The sequence below is a fragment of the Rhincodon typus genome, chromosome 6 (assembly GCF_021869965.1).
Source record: "Rhincodon typus isolate 14 chromosome 6, sRhiTyp1.1, whole genome shotgun sequence".
NCBI classification, from domain to species: Eukaryota; Metazoa; Chordata; class Chondrichthyes; order Orectolobiformes; family Rhincodontidae; genus Rhincodon; species Rhincodon typus.
The window spans coordinates 62,008,788-62,033,787 of record NC_063337.1 but is presented as its reverse complement, the minus strand read 5'-3'; the positions used below and the strand labels follow the sequence as shown (position 1 = coordinate 62,033,787).

The 25,000-nt window shown below is 41.0% G+C and overlaps 1 protein-coding gene across 3 annotated transcripts in view; it reads right to left on the bottom strand.

Annotated features, from left to right (window-relative positions):
• Nucleotides 1-20,598, bottom strand: part of med17 (mediator complex subunit 17) — a 34,194-nt gene extending 13,596 nt beyond the window's left edge. The window contains exons 1-10 of one of the 3 annotated variants that reach the window (XR_007262244.1): nucleotides 20,273-20,590; nucleotides 19,294-19,460; nucleotides 18,014-18,224; nucleotides 16,694-16,830; nucleotides 14,962-15,046; nucleotides 11,443-11,595; nucleotides 9,983-10,113; nucleotides 8,679-8,863; nucleotides 1,660-1,797; nucleotides 235-424 (exon numbers count right to left, since the gene is read on the bottom strand). Coding sequence is in view for 2 of the 3 variants with exons in the window: in XM_020532279.2 (XP_020387868.2) it covers nucleotides 307-424; nucleotides 1,660-1,797; nucleotides 8,679-8,863; nucleotides 9,983-10,113; nucleotides 11,443-11,595; nucleotides 14,962-15,046; nucleotides 16,694-16,830; nucleotides 18,014-18,224; nucleotides 19,294-19,460; nucleotides 20,273-20,507 (1,560 nt within the window). In the remaining variant the exon portion in view is untranslated. The other 2 variants (XM_020532279.2, XM_048597748.1) reach the window with 2 other exon arrangements.
• Nucleotides 20,599-25,000: the final 4,402 nt, after the last annotated feature.

Sequence of the window (25,000 nt, the reverse complement as noted above, 5' to 3'; positions counted from 1 at the left end):
AGAACAGGGATTTAGCATAAAAACTGTCAATTTTGGGTGAAGTACTTTTAAGTTTTGTGGAATTAAGGACTATGCAGATAAGCTACTATATGGCATAGAAAATATTTCCCATCTTCAACAAAAATCTGAAATGCATTTTGATCAGCATAAAACACATTGCTAAACAAATTAGCATCTTTAAAAGTGCAGAATATTTTAAAATAACAATTTAAAGGAGTAATTTATTCCATTTACCATGACTTGTTTATTTAAGACTCTGCTAGTGTTTAATTGATTCCCATCACATTGTTTCCTTCATCTAGATACCTGGGATAGCAGGAAGTCTTGCAATTCCTGTTCCTGGTGGGAAAGTGTAATTACTCGCCCATCTCTATGCACCACCTTAATCTGCTCAACGCCAATGTTCAACTGTAGCTGAATTGATCTGAAGAGACGAAGGAGCAAAACAAAACACAGCAAAATGAAAATGCCATATTTATTGGAATTCTATAGCCTCCATGTATAATGTACCCCAACGAAAATTTTTCTTGCCAGAAGCTACATTTTAAAACCACAGTGAAAGGGGATGAACGATGAATTGGTTTCCATCAAAACATTACAGAAAAAAATTAAAATGTGTTAGAGAAGGGGAGGTTAAATGAAAGAACATCTCTGATATTCACTTTATAAAGTAACAAGTAACAATTTATTTATTTAACCTTAACAGTGAACAAATTAACAGAATTACCAACAAACCAAACAATTCTCCCTTACCTACTAACTATTCCCTAACTAAACTAAATTCTGCTGTTCCAATAAACACAAGTCCACTTACATAAACCCAACAAATAAGAAAATAAATTAAAACTTCAACTCTGAAAGTCTACATTCCTTTCTTCTGCTGTTCTCAAGTCATAAATGCCTTTCTTTCACTGATCCAGCTGTCAGGGATGTTTTCTCTGTGCAGTCTTCTGTAAGGACTCCTAGCTAGAAGTGCCGTGGTACCTTTTATGGATAGATGATGCTTTCTCAGAGAGTTTAGAGATTTCTTGCAAGAGCTAGATGCTTATTTCACAGATGGCAGTTCACTCTCACCCCGATTTTCAAAAAGCCTCTCCTTGTATACCTTGGATGACATATCAATTTTCTTACAATAGCATTGGTCCGAGGTTGTTAAAACTATCTGATTTAAATTCAGTTGGCTTTCAATCACTGAGTGCTTGATTTAAATTAGTTGACTAATTCCAGTTAGTTGCCAAAACAAGTCTAAGGTTTCCAATCACAACTGATACATGTTTCAATTTCAGTACTGCCTGTCCATCTTCAGCCAAAAACAGACACACTGTTTTCCCATATATAAATCTCTAAGCTTAGAAAAGGACTTTACCTGTTAAAGGAACCACACACACTTCTCCTGTATCATCTTTTTTTTAAACAAACAAATTCTAGCTTCCTGCCTTCCAATTCGTAATTACTCTACACAACTTTGTAACAGATGGGAACAGTTAGATCTTGAGGATTTACATCAAATACTTGGAAATAGCACATATATCAACTTTAATGTATAGATCCTTATACAAAGTGTTAACACGAAAATGTACAAAAACACAAATGTAGGGAACGCTGGTTTGAAAAATGCAGAGTAACGTTTAACATTCCATCTATGTCATCAGTACTCACTTGCAAATCTGCTCATAGCCTTGAGAAGTTATTAAGACTTTGACACTAGATTCATACACATCATTAATGTTTGACCAATGAGCTTGTATCTGTGGGTCCTCAATACGACTGGCCAAGCTGTCAATTGTCCAGGCAGTTCTAAAATTAAAAGCATAGACATTTTCTTGAACCTTTGACAGTCAGTTACAAAGAATATCAGCCATAATCAAATAGCGGAGCAGACTCAACATGTCGTATGGCCTAATTTTGCTCTTGTATCTTATGGTCTAATACTGTAGAATGACTCCTTGTGATTTGTCTACTTGGAACTTGGTGAAGAAGTCTAGGATATTTTCTGTAAATTAAAGGCACTAAATAAGTGCAAAGTTTGAACGATCCATTAAGAATATTAAAGTATCCTATACACACATCCTGAACTGAAATGATGATTTATAGTGAACAATTGTTATTTCATCTACATCTGAAAAATTATTTTTATCTTTTCAAGATCTAACTTGAATCTGTACTCACGTGTTATGGTTGATCTCACTTGTACAATTTAACCTAGAGAATACATTAAGGTGATTTCTACTGAAATATCTCAAATATTTGTAAGAATAATGAGGTTGTGATAGTAGAGGACTTTAATTATTCAAACATTGACTTGGACTGCCACAGCAGTAAAGGTATGGATGTTGAAGAATTTATTCAAGAATGTGTTCAAGAAATTTTTCCTTAATCGATACACAAATGTTCCTACTAGAGAAGGAGCAAAACTTGATCTTCTCTTGGAAAATAAGGCTGGGCAAATGACTGAAGTGTTAGTAGGGAACACCTTGGGACTAGTAATCATAATACTATTAGTATTAAAAGAGTTATGGAAGACATATCCTTTTCCATAAAAGTTAAAGCTCTTAACTGGAGTAAGGCAAATTTTAAGGGTATGAAACAGGAATTTTCAAAAGTTGACTGGAGTAGACCGTTTACAGGTAAAGGGATGACTGACAAGTGGGAAGCTTTTAAAAATATCATGGAGAGCTCAGAGGCATCAGTTTCCAGTTAGAGCGAATGGTAAGGCTGGTAAGATTAAGAAACATTAGATGAATAAAGATATTGAGGTTCTAGTCAAGAATAAAAAAAGCAATCATTTTAGATACAGACACCTGGGATCCAATGAATCTCTTGAAGAGTAAAGGCTAAAGATAATCCAAAAAAGATTCTACAAATACATCATGAGCAACTGAGCAAACAGGGAGAGCAGATCAATGAGGTCCTCTTTGTGTTGAACGTCAAGAGATGGGAGAGATAGTAAAAAATAAAATGTATCAGTTTTTGCTATTGAGAAAGAAATGGAAGCTAGAGAACTCAAGGAAATAAATATTGATGTTTTGAAAATAGTTCACATTACAGAAGAGGAAGTGCTGGAGGTCTTAGAAAGCAAAGGTAGATAAATCTCCAGGACCTGATAACAGATTATCCCAGGAAGTTAGGGAGGAAATTATGGAGCCCCTAGCTGAAATATCTGTATCATCTATAAACAAAGGTGAAGTATCGGAGGACTGGTGGTAGGCTAATGTTGGGCAATTATTTAAGAAAGACTTTAGAGAGAAGTCAAAAACTATAGGTCTGAGTCTGACATTGGTGGTAAGTTGTTGGAGGTGATTCTAAAAGATAGGATTTTTGCAGCAGCAGCGGGAGCAGTGAGAGCGACGACCAGGGTGCTGCCGGGAAGGTAAGTTAATCGTTTAAAAGCTTACCTCGTGGGATCAGCGGCCTCCATTTTTGCAGCAGCAGCGGGAGCAGTGAGAGTGAGGACCAGGGGGCTGCCGTGAAGGTAAGTTAAACGTTTAAAAACTTACCTCGTGAATAGGCGGAGCGCATGCTGAGCAGAAGCGGACACGGAACGGCTGAGTAAGTGAGGTAATACATTTGGGCAGTTGCTTTACCCAAAACACTACTTAGGTAGTGTCTCCCACCCATCCTCCTCCTCCTCTAACCAAAAAAAAAGGTTCCGAGCGCCGATTTGGTAAGGTTACCAGTTTTTTTTTTCAGAATTCAGAACAGTGGGAATGGATGTTAGGGCAGTTGCATGCTCCTCCTGTAGAATGTGGGAGGTAAGGGTCACCACTAGTGTCCCCAATGGCTTCATCTGCGGGAAGTGCACCCAACTCCAGCTCCTCGGAAACCGCTTTAGGGAACTGGAGGTGGATCTGGATGTACTTCGGATCATTCGGGAGGCTGAGGGGGTAATTGAGAGGAGTTACAGGGACGTAGTCACATCTCAGTTACAGGAAAAAGGTAGATGAGTTACAGTCAGGGGATGGAAAGGGAACAGGCAGACAGTGTAGGGATCCCCTGTGGACGTTCCCCTCAATAACAAGTATACCGTTTTGGATACTGTTGGGGGGTACGATTTACCAGGGGTAAGCCATGGGGTACAGGTCTCTGGCACAGAGTCTGTCCCTGTTGCTCAGAAGGGAAGTGGGGAGAGGAGGAGAGCATTAGTCATTGGGGACTCCATAGTTAGGGGGACAGATAGGAGATTCTGTGGGAATGAGAGAGACTCGCGGCTGGTACGTTGCCTCCCAGGTGCCAGGGTCCGTGATGTCTTGGATCGTGTTTTCGGGATCCTTAAGGGGGAGGGGGAGCAGCCCCAAGTCATGGCCCACATAGGCACCAACGACATAGGTAGGAAAAGAGATGGGGATGTAAGGCAGAAATTCAAGGAGCTAGGGTGGAAGCTTAGAGCTAGAACAAACAGATTTGTTATCTCTGGTTTGTTACCCATGCCACATGCTAGCGAGGCGAGGAATAGGGAGAGAGAGGAGTTGAACACGTGGCTACAGGGATGGTGCAGGAGGGAGGGATTCAGATACCTGGATAATTGGGGCTCATTCTGGGGTAGGTGGGACCTCTACAAACGGCATGGTCTATACCTGAACCAGAGGGGTACCAATATCCTGGGGGGGGAATTTACTAATGCTCTTCGGGAGGGTTTAAACTAATTCAGCAGGGGGATGGGAACCTGAATTGTAGCTCCAGTGTACAGGAGGTTGAGAGTAGTGAGGTCATGAATAAGGTTTCAAGGTTGCAGGAGTGTACCGGCAGGCAGGAAGGTGGTTTGAAGTGTGTCTACTTCAACGCCAGGAGCATCCGGAATAAGGTGGGTGAACTTGCAGCATGGGTTGGTACCTGGGACTTCGATGTTGTGGCCATTTCGGAGACATGGATACAGCAGGGACAGGAATGGTTGTTGCAGGTTCCAGGGTTTAGATGTTTCAGTAAGATCAGGGAAGGTGGTAAAAGAGGGGGGATGTGTGGCATTGTTAGTCAAGGACAGTATTACGGTGGCGGAAAGGACGTTTGATGAGGACTCGTCTACTGAGGTAGTATGGGCTGAGGTTAGAAACAGGAAAGGAGAGGTCACCCTGTTGGGAGTTTTCTATAGGCCTCCGGAAAGTTCCAGGGATGTAGAGGAAAGGATTGCAAAGATGATTCTCAATAGGAGTGAAAGTAACAGGGTAGTTGTTATGGGGGACTTTAACTTTCCAAATATTGACTGGAAACGCTATAGTTCGAGTACTTTAGATGGGTCAGTTTTTGTCCAATGTGTGCAGGAGGGTTTCCTGACACTGTATGTAGATAGGCCAACAAGAGGCGAGGCCATATTGGATTTGGTACTGGGTAATGAACCAGGCCAGGTGTTAGATTTGGAGGTAGGAGAGCACTTTGGTGATAGTGACCACAATTCGGTTACGTTTACTTTAGCGATGGAAAGGGATAGGCATATACCGCAGGGCAAGTTATAGCTGCGGGAAAGGCAATTATGAGGCGATTAAGCAAGATTTAGGATGCATAGGATGGAGAAGGAAACTGCAGGGGCTGGGCACAATTGAAATGTGGTGCTTGTTCAAGGAACAGCTACTGCGTGTCCTTGAGAAGTATGTACCTGTCAGGCAGGGAGGAAGTGGTCAAGCGAGGGAACCATGGTTTACTAAAGAAGTTGAATCTCGTCAACAGGAAGAAGGAGGCTTATGTAAAGATGAGGCGTGAAGGCTCAGTTAGGGCGCTTGAGAGTTACAAGTTAGTCAGGAAGGACCTAAAGAGAGAGCTCAGAAGAGCCAGGAGGGGACATGAGAAGTCTTTAGCAGGTAGGATCAAGGAAAACCCTAAAGTTTTCTATAGGTATGTCAGGAATAAAAGAATGACTAGAGCAAGATTAGAGCCAGTCAAGGACAGTAGTGGGAAGTTGTGCGTGGAGTCCAAAGAGATAGGAGAGGCGTTAAATGAATATTTTTCGTCAGTATTCACACAGGAAAAAGACAATGTTGTCGAGGAGAATACTAAGATGCAGGCTACTAGACTAGACGGGATTGAGGTTCATAAGTTGGAGGTGTTAGCAATTCTGGAAAGTGTGAAAATAGATAAGTCCCCTGGGCCGGATGGGATTTATCCTAGGATTCTCTGGGAAGCTGGGGAGGAGATTGCAGAGCCTTTGGCTTTGATCTTTATGTCATCATTGTCTACAGGAATAGTGCCAGAAGACTGGAGGATAGCAAATGTTGTCCCCTTGTTCAAGGGGAGTAGAGACAACCCTGGTAATTATAGACCAGTGAGCCTTACTTCGGTTGGAAAGGATTATAAAAGATAGGATTTATAATCATCTAGAAAGGAATAATTTGATTAGGGATGGTCAACACGGTTTTGTGAAGGGTAGGTCGTGCCTCACAAACCTTATTGAGTTCTTTGAGAAGGTGACCAAACAGGTGGATGAGGGTAAAGTGGTTGATGTGGTGTATATGGATTTCAGTAAAGCGTTTGATAAGGTTCCCCATGGTAGGCTATTGCTGAAAATACGGAGACATGGGATTGAGGGTGATTTAGCGGTTTGGATCAGAAATTGGCTAGCTGTAATACGACAGAGTGGTGGTTGATGGGAAATGTTCATCCTGGAGTTCAGTTACTAGTGGTGTACTGCAAGGATCTGTTTTGGGGCAACTGCTGTTTGTCATTTTTATAAATGACCTGGATCAGGGCGTAGAAGGATGGGTTAGTAAATTTGCGGATGACACCAAAGTCGGTGGAGTTGTGGATAGTGCGGAAGGATGTTGCAGGTTACAGAGGGACATAGATAAGCTGCAGAGCTGGGCTGAGAGGTGGCAAATAGAGTTTAATGCGGAAAAGTGTGAGGTGATTCACTTTGGAAGGAGTAACAGGAATACAGAGTACTGGGCTAATGGTAAGATTCTTGGTAGTGTGGATGAGCAGAGAGATCTCGGTGTCCATGTGCATCAATCCCTGAAAGTTGCCACCCAGGTTGATAGGGTTGTTAAGAAGACATACGGTGTGTTAGGTTTTATTGGTAGAGGGATTGAGTTTCGGAGCCATGAGGTCATGTTGCAGCTGTACAAAACTCTGGTGCGGCCGCACTTGGAGTATTGCGTACAGTTCTGGTCGCCGCATCATAGTAAGGATGTGGAAGCATTGGAAAGGGTGCAGAGGAGATTTACCAGGATGTTGCCTGGTATGGAGGGAAGGTCTTATGAGGAAAGGCTGAGGGACTTGAGGCTGTTTTCGTTAGAGAGAAGAAGGTTAAGAGGTGACTTGATAGAGACATACAAGATGATCAGAGGATTAGATAGGGTGGACAGTGGGAGCCTTTTTCCTCGGATGGTGATGGCTAGCACGAGGGGACATAGCTTTAAATTGAGGGGTGATAGATATAGGACAGATGTCAGAGGTAGGTTCTTTACTCAGAGAGCAGTAAGGGCGTGGAATGCCCTGCCTGCAACAGTAGTAGCCTCGCCAACTTTAAGGACATTTAAATGGTCACTGGATAAACATCTGGATGATAATGGAATAGTGTAGGTTAGATGGGCTTCAGATTGGTTTCACAGCTCGGCGCAACATCAAGGGCCGAAGGGCCTGTACTGCGCTGTAATGTTCTATGTTATATTTACATGTGTTGAGAGGGTGGTGGAAAGTTGTTTTTTAGACTGGATGCCGAGAACCAGCGGAGTGCAACAAGGATCAGTACTGGGCCCACTTTTGTTTGTCATTTATTTTAATGATTTGGGTGAGAATATAGGGGGCATGGTTAGCAAGCTTATGGATGAAACCAAAATTGAAGGTACACTGGACTGTGAAGAAAGTTATCTAAGATTACAAAGAGATCTTGATCAATCAGAACAATGGGCTGAGCAGTGCTAGATGGAGTTTAATTTGGATAAATGTGACATATTGCACTTGGTAATACAAACAAGTACAGGACTTATTCTATTAATGGTAGGGCCCTGGGTAGTATTGTAGAACAGACAGAGCTAGAGGTTCAGGTACATAACTCTTTGAAATTTGTGTCAAAGGTCAACGGTTGAATATAAGAGCAGGGACATCTTGTTGAGGTACAGGACGTTGGTGAGTACTCTGCAGTACTGGTCACCCTGTTTTAGGAAGGATATTATTGAACTGGAGGGGGTTTGGAAAATATATACCAGGATATTGCCAGGAATGGAGGGTTTCAGACATAAAGGTAGACTGGAAAACTGGAACTTTTTTTCCACTGGAGCATAGGAGCTTGAGAGGTGACCTTATTCAAGTATAGAAAATTGTGAGGGGAGGAGAACAGATAAGATGAATGACAAGGGTCATTTCTCTAGGGTACTGGAGTTCAAAACTAGGGGACATAGTTTTAAGGAGACAGATTTAAAAAGGACATGAGACAATTTTTTTTATATAGTTGTGTGTTTGTGAAATGAACTGCCAGACCAAATGGTGGATGCAGATACAGTTAAAAAGTTTAAAAGACATCCAGATAAATTCATGAATAGGAAAGGGTTGCGGGGGGATATGGGCCAAACGCAGGCAGGTGGGACTAGTTCAGTTTGGGAACATGGTCGATGTAGACTGGTTGGACTAAAGGGTCTGTTTCCATACTGTATGTCTATAATTATACGTAATCGCAAAATTTCCAGTTCCTGCCATTTACCAAGGACGCTGATAATATTGGTTTCCTACCTGCACATTGCTCCAGCATTGCTTACCTACGTCTCAAAAAGATATGTTTAGCCTGTTTGATTATCTTCTCCAGTAACCCTTCATTCTGCTGCAAAGCACTGATCTCGCCTTTGTCGTATGCCTGAGGTCCTGCTAACCTCATTCTTTTTAGCCCAAAAGGTGCAGTTGCTGGGTGAGGCATCGCTGAAGAATTCAAAGTTTGTTTATGGAACTAAAAGATAAAGAATAAAAAATTTTCAGTGGTAATTGCTGGTGTTGCATATGTATTTTCAAGACCAAGGAGAATGTTTCAGATCAAATAGGGTTTGAAACAAAAACAGAAGAGGTGTAAGGAGAGGAATGGGGAGGGGTGAAGAGTGCAGAGGGGCCAAAAAGGACCGAGAATTCAGATCAATGTTGGATACAGGTAGATGGGGAGGAGAAATATGTCCAATTGTGGAGAATGCTTTGGATGGGAAGAACAATTGGTGGTTACTAAAATAGGGATACTTAAGTGGCTTAGAGATAGTAGGAACTGCAGATGCTGGAGAATCTGAGATAACAAGGTGTAGAGCTGGATGAATACAGCAGGCCAAGCAGCATCAGAGGAGCAGGAAGGCTGACGTTTCAGGCCTAGACCCTTCTTCAGAAAAATATATATACTTAAGTGGCTTGTGGGACATAAATGCAGTTAAGTGGTGGACTGAAAGATTAAAGTTCACTCATCTAAGATTAAAAAGTTGGGTGTCAAAATCATGTGCGGGTGTTGCAAGTTGGGGAGGGAATAAGCATAAGGTCCTTAACTTTGATCAAGAATGCATTTAAGGGCCTGAAATTGGATTACCAATAATACAGTCGATTCTGATCTCTATGTCCACTTGACTGCAAAATATTGTTTTGATAGCTCCATTTCATCCTACTGTGTTAACAGTGCTTGAAGGGGAGACAAGGCTGCAATCTTCAGAATCCAGCATAGTAACATCCAGGATTCATAACCCACAGGGCAATGGATCAAACCTATTCCCTGCTGTTAGCATTCTCACTCACAGAAAGGCATTTCCAGAACTCAATATTCCAACAGAACCAAGTACTTTGTTGGAATAAAGCTCCTTCAACCATGACCATGAACAGTTCTTAACCCTGTCATTCTTTAAGATCCTATTCAAACCTCTTTCACAAAGCACTGTGTCATCCCACTGATATCCAATACTTCAGTTCAAATGTTAATTCTTGCCTGATTATACTTTGCAAAGCACCATGGGATGCATATCAACTTTAAAGGTGAATGCACCACAGTTGTTGCTCACACATTGTTAAGAAATAGTTAAAGGTTTTCAAAGTTCTTCAATACCTCTCTAATTAATTGGTGAAGATTATGTTCCAGCACATACAGATGGTCGTCAGACCTTTGCTTCTCAGCAGATATCTTCTGTGCTTTTTTATCATTCACGAAGTGGCACAAAGAAATCGATAACTGCAAACCTGAAACATACCAAGACATGAACTGATAATTTATACAGTACTCAAATGAGGCTAATACTATAAAATCTGTTACAACTTTATTACCAAGTCATCTTTTAGTAGTTAGAGCACAAACTAAATAAATTGGCTCAAAGGCACTAAAGACTAGAGAAAGACTAACACTGCTTTGATCATATTCTACGAGAAGATTATAACTGTGATGAAAATTAATAACAAATCTTTGACAAATTAAAAATAATTTATAACTGTTAAGTATTAACAATTTAAAAATACAAAGACTGCAGAAGAATGTAAGTTCTACAATTTGTGAAATATCCATGCAGAAGGGATTGCTTGCTCAATGATAGACCATAAGACCACAAGACAGAGGAGCAGAAGTAGGCCATTTGGCCCATCAGGTTTTCTCTGCTGTACGATGAGATTATGGCTGATCTGAATCTTCTTATCTGACCATTTCAAGCAGGAAAGCCTGGCAAATTTGAGAACCTTCAGAACACTAGTGCACTACAAATTGTGAAGATTCAGATCATCCTTACAATATCTTGCCTAATGCTCCCATGAAAAAATAGATATCTGAAGAAATTAAAAGGAACACAAGTTTCAAAAAATTGAGTTTTTTATTTTGAGGATTAAAAAATGATTTATAAAACAGTAAAAATTCTGCATAATGCCTTAAACAGTTACACGATTCACAATCTTCAAAAATCAAGATGGTTTATACAGCACCAAACCTTTTCAAGGAAGGAGAGCTTTGTGTACAATGTTATGCATACGCTCTCTTTGTGTACTATATATAGTTCAACAACTGCTATCAGATTTTGTAACTGCAATCTGATTTATTTTCACTTAAAAGTTTCTAATGTGTCGTCACATGGAAAACTTAAATAAGAAAATTCTGAAAAAGAAAAATCAATTGTGTGAATGGAACAGGCTGATCAACTCAAGCCAACAATGTAGAAATTACTGCAATTCCAGAAAACTAAATTCAATTAATAACAAAAATGATAAATTATTTGAAAAAATATTGGCTGAAAATAAACTTCAAACAGACTGAATAATACTGAAATGTAAAAATATTTGAAGACAACTTAGCTGAAAATAAATGTTATAATGGTCCAAAGTCTTGTACTTTTGTTGCAAATAAAATCATAAAAATAATTCATAGTATGTGGCACTGAAAACAAGTACAACAAAAAGAATGCAACATTCCTTACCTGGAACCAGCTCTGAGGAAGGGTCACTAGACCCAAAACGTCAAATCTGATTTCTCTCCACAGATGCAGCCAGAACTGCTGAGCTTTTCCAGCAATTTCCATTTTTATTCCTTACCTGGAAATGGTTGAGAGATGATCTGATTTTTCACCACAATGTGAGGTATCTGTGATTTAATCTGTACTGCTTCACGTGACAACTGTGCAAAGATTTCTTTACACAACATAACGTTCTGTGCAGCTTCTAGCTTTGTCTGCCAGTGTGCTGTACCTGAAAATGATCCATAGTTTTAACAACAGTTTGTCAAAATATTTGTTATAAGGTTCAATTATTATCAAAATGCTCTCTTAAGGTCACAATTATCTGAGTTCAGCTTGATCCTTCACTTTATTATAAATGTGCAAAATACTTTTTCCTCCCCAAATTACAACTGAATAATCATGCTAATTTAAAGAAAGAGGGAGAGAATATTATTACTTGCTGCAATGGGATTCTCAGTGAACATCAACCACAGATGTTTGGAAAGGAGGACCATTGCCTAAAGCATGCACAAAACATTATCTGCCCCCATCCACAGGCAAGCCCACATCTAGATGTGCTTCTAACGATGACTCACCTTGTACTGCCAGATAATAACTGCACGTAGCCCTTTCTGCTTTGAACAGAATCTCAGACAATATACTTGGCGTCACGGACGTCTGCCAATATCTGACCATGTTAGATAGTTCCTTGAAATGTGTCTGTAGCACATCATGCTTTTGCTAATAGATGAAACCAAGCATACTAGGGCAATAAATAACTAACAATGCTGGTTGGTGTGCACAACTGTCTATAATTATAGGATACTAAATTGTCAAGAATCAAGCCAACAGATAATCAAATGCAGATGTGTACCATCCATTGCAAGCATGCCTGTAACTAGCACACAGGACTGACACATCTGGTTACTTGTGGCCTCAGACTTGATTCTGCCTCCTTGTGGACATGTTGGCCTACATAAAATGACATGGACTCTTTCTCACCGTGAGTTTAATATCACCTGTGTGTTTCACAGTAATCAAATAGATAGCTGGATTACTGTTAATGCCTGTAGAAATATATCTGCCTTTCCTTTCCAAAATTTTTAGCCTGCTACTTCTTTAAGAAGCTAACTGGCGAAATGCCGTAGAGTTTACAAATTTATGAACGTGTTTTTTAGGGATCAGATATTGCAAGTTAAATTGCTCAAGCTTTTCATTAGAACTAATCTGTAACAGTGCACAAATGTCAGACAGGCGGTGCTGGATATTTCACAAATAGCTCAGTGTATGCCAAACTTGTCTTTAGTTTTGCTTTAGAAACAGGGAATGAAAGAAACAGGACTAGAAACTCAAAAGTCTCAGTCTTACCTCTCGTAGGCTTTGTTTGTGAAAAATTGAAATTGGGAGCTACTGCAAAATGATAAATCAAATTACTTACACTCAATTTTAGTATTAAGCTTGGATATATGGTAGCTTCAAACGAAGATGACCAATTAATACTTCAAGTTAATGAAGTTTGTTGGTTATTTCTTAGAATTACTTTAAAGTGCATTCAAAAACACACTAATTAGAACTTGTCATTAAAGTCCGAGGTTACATCATCAGCACAGGTATAAGAAAAGTCTTTGTTTTAGCTTTAAAACAAGCAAGTGAGGCATAAGAACTTTACTGGACATTGAGCTTGCTGTGCTCAAGTGGGCAGAATCGGGGCTGAGGGCATGGAAGATACATGACTGAATGAATGCTTTTGTAGTTTCTGTTTATGAAACATCTACTTCATTTACTTCTACATGGACGTTATTGAGGGTTTGGAACGTGCTAAGGATCTGTGGTGAAGTTCTGCGGTGCATCTTGAAGATACACTACCTAGTGCTGCCAATGAGCATTGGTGGTGGAGGGAGTGGACGCTTGTGGATGTGGTGCCAATCAAGCAGACTGCTGTGTCTTGGATGGCGTCAAGCTTGAGTTATCACAGCCACATTTATCCAGGCAAGTGGGATGTATTCCATCACACTTCTGATACGTGCCTTGTAGATGTTGGACAGGGTTTGGGGAAATCATGATGCGAGTCACTTGCTACAATATTCCTAGCCTCTGACCTGCTCTTGTAGCCACTATGTTTATATAACAGGTCCAGTTAATTTTCTGGTCAACGGTAACTCCCAAGATGCTGATATTGGGGCATTTAGTGATAGTAACACTAGCGAATGTCACTTACTGGATACGGTCATTACCTGTCATTTGTGTGGCACGAGTATTACTTGCAATTTGTCAACCCAAGCCTGGATACTGTTCAGAGCTTGTTACATTTGAACATGGCTTGCTTCAGTATCAAGAGTGACGAATGGTGCAGGACATGTTCGCCAATGATTGCGCAATTCCCACTTCTGACTTATGATGCAGGGAAAGTCACTGATCAAGCAGCTTAAGATGATTGTGCCTAGGACATTACCCTGAGGAACTCCTGCAGAGATGTTCTGGAGCTAAGATGACTGATGTCCAACAGCCACGACTGTCTTCCTATGTGCCATGTATGACTCCAATCAGCGGAGCATTTGCCCTCTGACACCCACTGGTTCCAGGTGTGCTACAGCTTCTTGATGCCACACTGTCAAATATAGCCTTGATGTCAAAGTTTGTCACTCTCACCTTACTTCTGGAATTCAGCTTTTTTGTCCTGGTTTGAACCAAGGCTATAACAAGGTCAGGAGATGAATGGCCTTGCAGAACCCAGACTGGGCGTCAGTGAGCAGGTGCTGCTTAATAGCATTATTGAGTGTACCTACCATCACACTATTGATGATCAAGAGTAAACTGATGGTCAGTTATTGGTCGGGTTAGATTTATCCTGCTTTTTGTGTACAGGACCTAGAAGCGTGATTTTCTACATTGTTGGATGGATGCTACCGTTGTATTGAATGGAAAAGCTTGGCTAGGGAAGCATCAAGCTCCGGAGCAGCAAGTTCTGCAGTACTGTTGCCAGGATGTTGCCTGGGCCCATAGCCTTTGCAGTATCCAGTGCCTCCAACCATTTCTTGAAATCATATTGGAGTGAATCAAATTGGATTAAGATTGGCATCTATAATGCTGGGAACCACTTGAGGAGGCCAAGATGGATCATCCACTTCGCACTCCTGGCTGAAGTCTACTGCAAATGCTTCAGCCTTATCTTTTGCACTGTTGGGCTCTTCCATCATTGAAGATAGCGATATTTTTGGCAGCCTCCTCCACCAAGGAGTTATTTAACTGTCCAACACCATTCACAATGGATGTAGCAGGATGCAGATCTTGGATCTGATCCGATGGTTCTTGGATCACTTAGCTCTGTCTATCACTTGCTGCTTACGCTGTTTGGCATACAAGTAGTCCTGTTGCGTAGCTTCATCAGCGTGACACCTCATTTTTACGTACGCCTGGTGCTGCTCCTGGCATCTCCGTTAATAAATTTCTATAAGCATTCTGGAGCTCTACCAATCACAGATCATTGACATTATGCAGTATATAACTAAATTTCCTATTATTCATCATAAATAGCTTGAAATCAACCATCAAACGCCACATAAGTAAGGAATAATCTTAAATATTAAACAATTTTTGATTCTGAACTCCCACGTACCTGAATTGGGTTTTTGTATAGGTCGTCTAAAGAGGTTGACTGTGCCAAGATCTCCAATGTCATGAGCCTGCTTCTGAATAGAAACCTTAAAGAAAATAACTATAAATCACTGTATAGTAAGCTGGAAGGAATATGATATTGTAAATACTATAAACAGGCTGTCATGGAAAAGTTATTAGCATAATTCAACATTTAACACAATTTTCATACCTGAAAATTAGAAACCATCTTACAGTAAGTATTTAAGAAAATGCAATCCTGAAGATTTTAATTTAGTGAACATCACCCATTATTAGTGACATTCATTAAAAATAAGTTAGCCAAGTGAGACAAAAAGAAGTCACCTAAACAGGGATTACATTCATAACAAGCATTTCACCTTTACCCTAAGAACACACCTATGGTATTTCAGAAGACCACAAATGATAATAAATTGGCACCAAGGTGTAATCTTAAATTTGCTGGGATAGCCAAAATGAGTTCTGGGGTTCAAATCTCAGATGACTGCAAGTATAGTCAACAACATTTGAGTGAAGAGAATAGATTCTGCAAGAAAAAAGTTAAGAGCTGTTGGAATGCGTAACTCTAGGCAGGCTGGAGGAGGTTAGTGATAGTGAGAGGAAATAGATTTCAATTTGATGGGAAAGGATTTGAAAAATAAAAGGTGAGAATTTTAAATCAAAGCTATGCTGGATATCAAGAACAGAGCTGAGAGTATGAATTAACACATTGACAGCAAAAGCTTGTATGAACTCAAGTTCAAGTTGGTGTAGAATAAGAGTGGTTTTCCAGGAGAAAAATGAAGTAATCCAGTTTACAGGTTGAATAAGTCTTTCAGCAGGAAATGAGCTAAAGTATTGTTGAGATGAGCAATGTTAGTGAAGTAGAAGTCTTTGTAATGGTGAGAAGGGCCAGAAGCTCAGTTCTGCATAGGAACATAGGACATAAGAACATGGGATTAAGAGTACGAGTAGACCATTTGACAGCAGAATTTGTTGTCTGAACCTACCCAATGCAAATTAGGTAAATCAGCAAAGCATCAGGCAGCTGAATTATGCAGCACATTGTAGGCTTCAATGTAAACTGGCGTCCTCAAGGAAGCACACCTCATAGACCATGCAGGAAGTCTCTGGCAGCGCAGCAACCCTCAGCAAAATGAAACACGGCCCCAAAGCATCACCTGTGCCCAAATGGCAATGAGACACAGGACTAGAAGAAGTCCATTCAGTTTGCGTCTGCTATGCCATTCAATGAAATGATGGCTGATTTGATAATCCTCAATCCCATGTTCCTGCCCTTTCCCCATAACCATTGATTCCCTACAGATTAAAAATCTATCCATCTCAGCCTTGAAAAAAACTTAATGGCCCAGCCTCAACAGTCTTCTGTGGTAAAGAATTCTACAGCAGCACAACCCTCAGAAGAAATTACTCGTCATCTCTGTTTTAAATGTGTGACCCCTTACTCCAAGGTTATGCATTTTCGTCCCGACTTTTCCCACAAAGGGAACGACTTCCTGAATCTATCCTATCAAATCCTTTAAGAATCTTGTACATTTCAATAAGGTTGCCTCTCATTCTTCAATGAGTACAGGCTCAATCTACTAACCTCTCCTCAACACAGTCCCCCCCCATGCCTGGTACCAGCGTAAATGGCTAGTCTTCAGAATATTTAATAGGAGATAATTGCAGTTCAACCAGAACTAGATTTTGCATGAACAGTTTGCATTTACCTTAATATACGCCGATCCCTCCAGATCACTAGGAATCAATATATCAAGGGGACAATAATCATCTGGAATTTTCTTATCTGGATCCAGATCAGTATTCTTTAGTACTTCAAATGTGCCATGGTGAGGAAAGAGGGAGCCTTTGCAAAAAACAACTCAGAGTTAATGAAGAATTTTTCACTATCATTCATAGGCTTACTAATTCAACTTATTTTAGAAAACTAAGAAATTACTAATATGCATTACAAGAACATTATACTTCCTTAATATTTGAAATTTATGATTCATCTTTAAGATATATTCTGCAAAGCTGTTTTTGCATTTTATATTGAATACTAGCTGGATGGAGGGGGAATTAATTACAATTTTTGTGTAGTTGTTAATAACACAAAATAGAGTGATTATCCATAAGGCAAAATGGTTGCCGCGCATGTGCAGATACAGCCAATAGGAAGCTTCTGCCTAATTCTGTGCAGTGATGTTTCAATGAGCAAATGCCATGCTGATGAGTTGTCTGGAGAGTTAAGGTGGAAGCTGGGGTCCTGATAACGATGGCAGCAGGGGTAAAAATCTGAATTGGGAGCAGAGGGTAGGTGGTTAGAATGGGTGGTGCCAGTGGCTGTGGTGGTAGTGGATGGGCTCTCCTTTTTGCCTGGGATTAACAGGAAGGCTGGGGCAAGACTGGGATGCTGCAGGGAACGCGGAAAAGAGATGGAGGCTGTTAAATAGGTGGAAGGAAAGGAATACGGCAAAGAAGGAATCAACTTCAAAATATAAAGAAACTTTGTATTTTGTCATACAGGGGCTTGATTTTACATCCTGCAATGCCATCTTTACAATTGCTTCCTTTCACTTGAGAATAACATCAGTTTTGTTTTTGCCTTTTGTCACTTAATCTCATTGGGTAGTTTCTCAGAAATTTCACACACTGCAAATTAGGAGAGCACTCTGCAGGAGATCATTTACCTCATGTGTGAAATTAACTATTCAATGACTTAATAAGCAAGTGCTTTTTGACACAGTTGGATCACGTGATGGTACCATGGGGCTCAGTTAGCACACTTCACTGGATGGCTGTTTTGTGATGCAGAGTCACGCCAACAGCAATAGGTTCAACTCCTGCATTAGCTGAATATTACCATGAATATCCCACCTTTTAAGCTCACCCCCTCACCTCAGGCAAGGTGACTCTTTAGGTTGATTTGTTCTTAGAATTACTGCACAATTTATATGTGAGAATTTGAAGAAAAGACAAATACTTTCTGTACAGAATAGATAAAAATGAGCACTCAAAAATTACTCATGCACTGAAATTCTACCTACCTGCACTTCTATAGCTCAAGTCCCCAAGGATCTTGTCGCCCACTTTCCTTAGTTTCCAGTGCTGTCGTACTCTGAGCAGCTCTGAATTGAAGTCTCTTTGACGTTTTTGCTCTTGATTTTCAGCTACAGATTTATTTAATCTTTCTGCTCCTTTCAAAAGGATTTGAGCAGCTCCTGCTAGAGATTTCTTTTTCCCACACAGTTGCAAACCCTGAAGGAAAACAGCAAAATAGGACAAAAGATAAGGATAAAGTAATTATGCATTAAGTAGAAATAACTCATGCTAGAACATCCCCTTAAGAGACATACACCCTTCAAAACCAGACTTTTCATGACATTTTAAATATTTATACATACAACTCTAACCAGACTGATTGAGAATAAAAGTACTGGGAACCAGATGATTTTAAAATGGAAGAATATAAAAAATGAAAAGACAAAGTGCTGGAGCCATTCGGTAAATTTGGCAGCATCTGTGGGAAGAAAAATAGTTAACGTTTTGAATCCATGATGATTGAAATGGAGTATTAAAGTAGGGGAATTTTGCTAAAACTATACAAGGCACTAGTCAGCTGGAATACCGTGAACATTTTTAGGATATTTATGTAACAGAAATATACTGGCATTTGAGGCAGTCCAGCGAAGGTTCAGTCCTTGCACATCTTGTAAAAAGTAGTTGAGTAGATTAGGCCTGTACTCGTTGAATGAGAGGTGACCTTATTAAAACATACAAGATTCTTAGGAGGCTTAACCGGGTAGACGCGAAAAGGTTTCTTCCCTTTGTGAGAGAGCCAAGGATCAGAGTACATAATTACAGAATAAGTGGTAGCACATTTAAGGTGGAGACAAGGAGGAGTTTCTTCCCTCAGAGGTTAGTGAATCTGTAGATTTTTTTTTACTGTAGAGGGCTGTTGAGGCTGTGTCAAGGCTGAGACAGATTTTTAATCAGTAAGGGAATCAAGAGTCAAAGGAAAAAGCAGGAAAGTGGAGTTGAGGATTATCAGATCAGCCATAATCTCACTGAGTGGCTGAGTAGACTCGATGGGTTGTATCTGTGATGTTGTTTACTTGCTCGTCGAGCTGGCTTGTTCTCATTAAGACGTTTCATCACCATGCTAAGTGACATTATCAGTGGAGCCTCCAATGAAGCTCTGAAGGGTTTGAATCTGTTCCTATGTCTTATGGTGGAATGACTCTTTTTCAGAACGGAAAATTTATAAAGAATTCAGAGACACAGATGGCACCTGAGTAAGAAATAATAAACTATTCAATGTACATACCTGTTTTGATGGGGCTGGGTCCTGAGAGACAGGGTCCAAGGCCATGTATTTCTTTTCCTTGAGGACATTAAGTACATCATAAAGTACACACATCTCTGTCAGTGTGCTTCTCAGGTTATTCCTAACGGTATCCCAAGGCCACAAGGAGGGCTGAAACTTCAGTATTGCTAGATGCCACAAGAATATAAATATTAATGGAAAAAAAACTTGCAGTTATATCATACATTTCACTATCCTAGGATGTCCCAAATGTTGTGTTTACAAAGGAAGCACATACAAAGTGCCCAAACTGCTGTCATATAGGAAACACTGCAGCCAATTTTTACACGCATGGTTCCACAAAAACTATAACCATGATAACTGCTTTTGATCAGCGATAAATATCGGCCCAGATACAGTACATTCCTCCACTCTCCAAGTATTGTCAAGTTATTTTACATCTACCTTAAGGGGTTGAGATTGTATTTTTTTCTGTGTAATGACACAACCAAATACGGTACATCTGTGACAGTACAGCACTCCCATAGTACTGAACTGAAATATCATAAAGCCTGAGAAAATATGTGAAGTGACCTCTCACCTCGGGTTAGAGATAATATTGAGTGAGTCAAAATCAACACCTAAGTCAAAGAGAGGAGAGCGAGAAGTTGGTCTAAGTCAGTGTCACAGCCACGCAGCCTATTCCCATTCTCCTTCGCTCATCCATACCCATAGAATGATCACCTACGACATCCACTAATTAACGCTTAGGTCAGATGCAAATCTTCATCCCACCTATTCCAAATTGTAGCAAGTCCAATTTAACTCATCACCAAAAGTACAAATATTTACTCTCAGCGATTCACTGCCTTGCTTTGTAGAAATATTGAATTTTCAAAATGACATAAAAAGCCCATTCTGCAATCGAGGCGAAGAGACAGCAGACAAGTGTATAGAGAAAGCTGGCTGACAGCCTGCCGTTCTCGAAGTCCGTACTCACACTCCTCGTCGTCGCTGTCCTGCTGCCGTTGCGCCCACTCCTCCCCAGCCCCCGCCTCCTGCTCCTCTCCTTCCGAGTCGCTGCGGTTGAAGTCGATCTTCTGCGCCAACTTGGCCAAATTCTCGGACATGGAGAGCGGTTGAACATAGGCCTCAGTCCCATCCAGAGCCACCTCCTGAACCTGATTCTCACAGGCCGCCTCGATACTGATAGTGACAGGCAGACCAGCCGCCATTTCCGCAGCGTGGCCGAACACGACAACAGACAAAGAAAGAGCCTAAACCTGGACGTAAGGCTTGGGCCCAGCCACCTGCAGCATTGCGCACGCGTAATGCCCCGCCCCATGACGTCCCTCCCTCCCTGTAATGAATTGGGGATTTGTTAGCCTGGGTAGTACTAACCAGTTTCTGTTTGAGATTCATTCTCACGTTGACTTTGGCTAAGTTGTTTTGGAAGTGTTGTGGATAGGTCAATGTATGAACAAGAATAATACCAAGGTATTTATATCGCGTCAGTGAGTCGTAGGTGCAGAACTGTGTATGAAATTATTTTCTGGCCTTCGAGTTCTTCAGGTAGAAGTATGAACGGATACTTTCGGCAGGCATTATTTAATCAAAGTCTCAATTTTTTAAAGAGAGAATCCAGAAAAACAGGTCTTCAGTGAGTATTTTGTAAATGTCCTGATGTTCTTTAGCATAGCAAAGCAGGGCAAAGTTATTAGCATAGACAAAGAGTCCCTACGTTTGTAAGGACCCCACTACCCCCGGCACCTTTCCCTGCAACCTCAAGAGGTGCTAGCACCTGCCCTTACTCCCCCTCCCCTGCCCCGTCTCACTTCCATTCAAGGCCTAAGACAAACTTGCCAAATCCGACAGGGGTTCACCTATACATCCTCCAACCTAGTCTACTGTATCTGTTGTTCCTGATGTGGCCTCCTCTATATCAGTGAGACCAAGCGCAGACTCAGTAATCGATTTGCCGAGCATTTGCGCTCTGTGCACTATAATCAACAACACTTTCCGGTTGCCAACCATTTTAACACCCCCTCCCACTCCCTTGGTGTCATGTCCATCCTGGGCCTTCTCCAATATCACAATGACGCCACGCGCAAATTGGAAGAACAACACCTCATATTCCACCTTGGGAGCCTACAGCTCGATGGCCTTAACATAGGATTTACCTGTTTGAAAATCTTCCCAACCCCCGGCCTCATCCGTGCCTCCTTGACCTTACACTACCTGTCCATCTTCTTTCCCACCTACATTCCCCAGCCCCACCCCTCCACTATTTGTTTCTGAGCTCCCTTCCCAGTCCTGATGAAGGGTCCTGACCTGAAACGTCGACTTTCCTGCTCATCTGATGCTGCCTGGCCTGCTGCGCTCCTTCAGCACTGCACTGTATTGACTTTGTAAGGACAGTGTATTTTAAAACTGGATCAAAATAAGAAAGAGCTTTATAAAACTGGCAGTTTTGAAAAGTGTGTGATCTGATACCCATGGCAGGCATTGTAAACAACTGCTTGACTAAGCAGTAATTGAAATTCAGATTCCAGATGATGTAAAGTGGAGGGTATACAACGATGCAGCTCTTGTTGACAACAAGACATTGATTGGTCTATGGACTATGGACATTTGTCAGTGGCAGAGACCTTTTGCTTGCCAAGATCTGGGTGACTGGTGCCTAGGTGGCTGAGTAGTTCAGTGATGAAAACAAATTACAGGGAAGAAAAAAAAGTGCACACATCTCCCAGCCCAGAAGCTGAATAGATTTAGAGACATTTTCAAAGTCAATTGGTCATTCTGTATTTCTTAAACCAGTGAAAGCACCTACTGAACAACAAGCAGTTTAGCCAGCCGAAGAAGAATCATCTCAACATCAGAACCGGGAAGCAAACACCACTGAATTGACTTTACAGTTTTTTTTACCGCTACCAATAATCTATTTTCAATATATGTGTCTGTGTGTATGTGCAAAAAGGGGAGCTTATAGGGAGATTAGTCTTAGTAGTGTTAAATAACAATGGTTTATATCTATTTACCTGCAACTATAGCATAATGTAATCAATAAAAATTATTGTTCAGGACAGAAATCTGGTCAATTCCGTGTTTTCTATCAACTTTGGGCTGAAAATTAGGTAAATTGGAGTAATGTGCATACTTTTAAAACATTAGCATTTGGTACTACTCTGGGAATAGCAGGAGTCAATTTATGGTGCGCTACCCCAGTGGATCATAACACTTTGTAGGAAGGAGGTCATTGGTATACATGTTGAAGAGATTGGTGCAAGGACTAGCTCCTGTCAGGGCCCATATGTGAATGGTTAATTAGATTTCCAGTGTGCACTTGGAACCATCAGTTGCCTAGGGAACGCAGTGAACGTGAACATGCCAATTCCACAGAAGGAAATACAGCTAATGTGACTTAAACTAAATGTACATGAATGCAGCTACTGACTGTGAATAAAGCAATTCTACATCAGTGAGCCCAGGAATAAGAATTAAACTGACCTCTACATAATGGAATTCAGTGAATGTGAATTAAACAACTCTAAATCAGGGAGTTCTGAGGAACGGTCACTGGACCCGAAACGTTAACTCTGTTTTCTCCTCCACAGATGCTGCCAGACCTGCTGAGCTTTTCCAGCAACTTTGTTTTTGTTCTAAATCAAGGAGCCCTGTTTTAAAAAGGCTGATTGTCTACAAGTTGTAGGCCAAATGATGCTAAACATCTTGAAAATATGTGGGTTTCAGACAATGTCACTAAAATCATAGAAGAGGTTCATTTTGAGATTATTGACTTGCTCGATGAGCTGGCTTGTTTCCGTTTAGATATTTTGTCACCATGCTAGGTAACATCATCAGTTAGGCCTCCGATGAAGCGATGATGTTCCACTCCGCTTGGAATTTAATACTGTCAGGTCCGTTATGGTGAGTAGTGTCATTTCCGGTTTTGTTCTGTATGGGTTTGTATATGGGGTCCAATTCTATATGTTTGTTGACAACCCGAGCTACAAATCTCTGCTAAAACCTTAAAGAGATATATTTTGTTCATTATGTCAATGCCGGCACTTTACAAGACCAATTGAGCTAGTTTTACTTTCCCGTCCTTTTGTTTTCTGTTAAGGTGTCGTCCAAAATCGTTTTGTAAAGCTGGATTATACCTGTCTCCACTGATCAGTGCATTCCAGACCCTAACCAATGGCTGAACATCACCTTTAGTTCTATTGCCATTTTGTTATGTTTTAAGGGCACTTGGGTATCTCAGGGAGAGGAATGGATGTTGGAAGTTCCGGGATTTAGATGCTTTAAAAGAAATAGGGAGGGTGGAAAAAGAGGTGGGGGAGTGGCATTGCTAGTCAGGGCGAGTACAGCAGCTACTGAAAGGCAGTTCGAGAATGATACGTCTACAGAGTCAGTTTGGGTTGAGGTCAGGAACAAGAAAGGAGCAGTCACTTTGTTGGGGTTTTCTTACAGACCCCCTAATAGTTGCAGAGAATTAGAGGAGCGGATTGGGAGGCAGATACTGGAAAGGTGCAGAAGTCACAGGGTTGTAGTCATGGGTGACTTCAACTTTCCAAATATTGATTGGAAACATTTTAGTTGTAATAGTTTAGATGGAGTGGATTTTGTCCAGTTCGTTCAGGAAGGATTCCTGACACAGTATGTAGATGGACCAACACGAGGAGAGGTCACTTTGGATTTGGTGCTTGGCAACGAACCGGACCAAGTGTTAGACCTGTTGGTAGGAGAGCATTTTGGCGGTAGTGATCATAATCCTGTTTCTTTCACGATAGTCATGGATAAGAATAGGTACATACGGCAGGGTAAAGTTTATAATTGGGGGAAGGGTAATTACAATTCAGTTAGGCAAGAACTGGGTAACATAAATTGGGAACAGATGCTGTCAAGGAAGAGCACCACAGACATGTGGAGATTGTTTAAAGAATGCATACTGCATGTGCTTGATATGTTTGTCCCTAGCAGGCAGAGAAGATGCGGTCGAGTGAGGGAGCCATGGTTCTCGAGAGAGGTCGAACGACTGGTTAAAAGGAAGAAGGAGGCTTATGTAAGGTTTAGGAAAAGAGGAATAGAAAAGGCTCTAGAGGGATACAAGTTAGCCAGGAAGGAGCTGAAGAAAGGGGGCATGAGAAAACCTTGGCGGATAGGATCGAGGAAAACTCCAAGGCTTTTTACACATATGTGCAGAACAAGAGAATGACCAGAGAAAGGGTAGGGCCGATCAAGGATTGTAAAGGGAATTTGTGCACAGAGCCTAAAGAGATAGGAGAGGTCCTCAATGAATACTTTTCTTCAGTATTCACAACTGAGCGGGACCTAGATGTAGAGGAGGACGTTGTGAAACAGGCAGGTAGGCTAGAGGAGGTTGATGTTAGTAAAGAAGATATGCTAGGAATTCCGAGGAAGTTGAAGATAGATAAGTCCCCCAGGCCTGATGGGATTTATCCAACGATTCTATGGGAAGCGAGGGACGAGATCGCAGGGCTTTTGGCAATGATCTTTTCGTCCTCACTGTCCACGGGTATAGTGCCGGAAGATTGGAAAAAGGCAAACATCATTCCCTTGTTCAAAAAAGGGAACAGGGATAACCCCGGAACTTACAGACCAGTTAGTCTTACGTCAGTGGTGGGCAAATTATTGGAAAGGGCTCTGAGAGACAGGATTTATGATCACTTGGAAAGGCACAGTTTGATTCGTGATAGTCAGCATG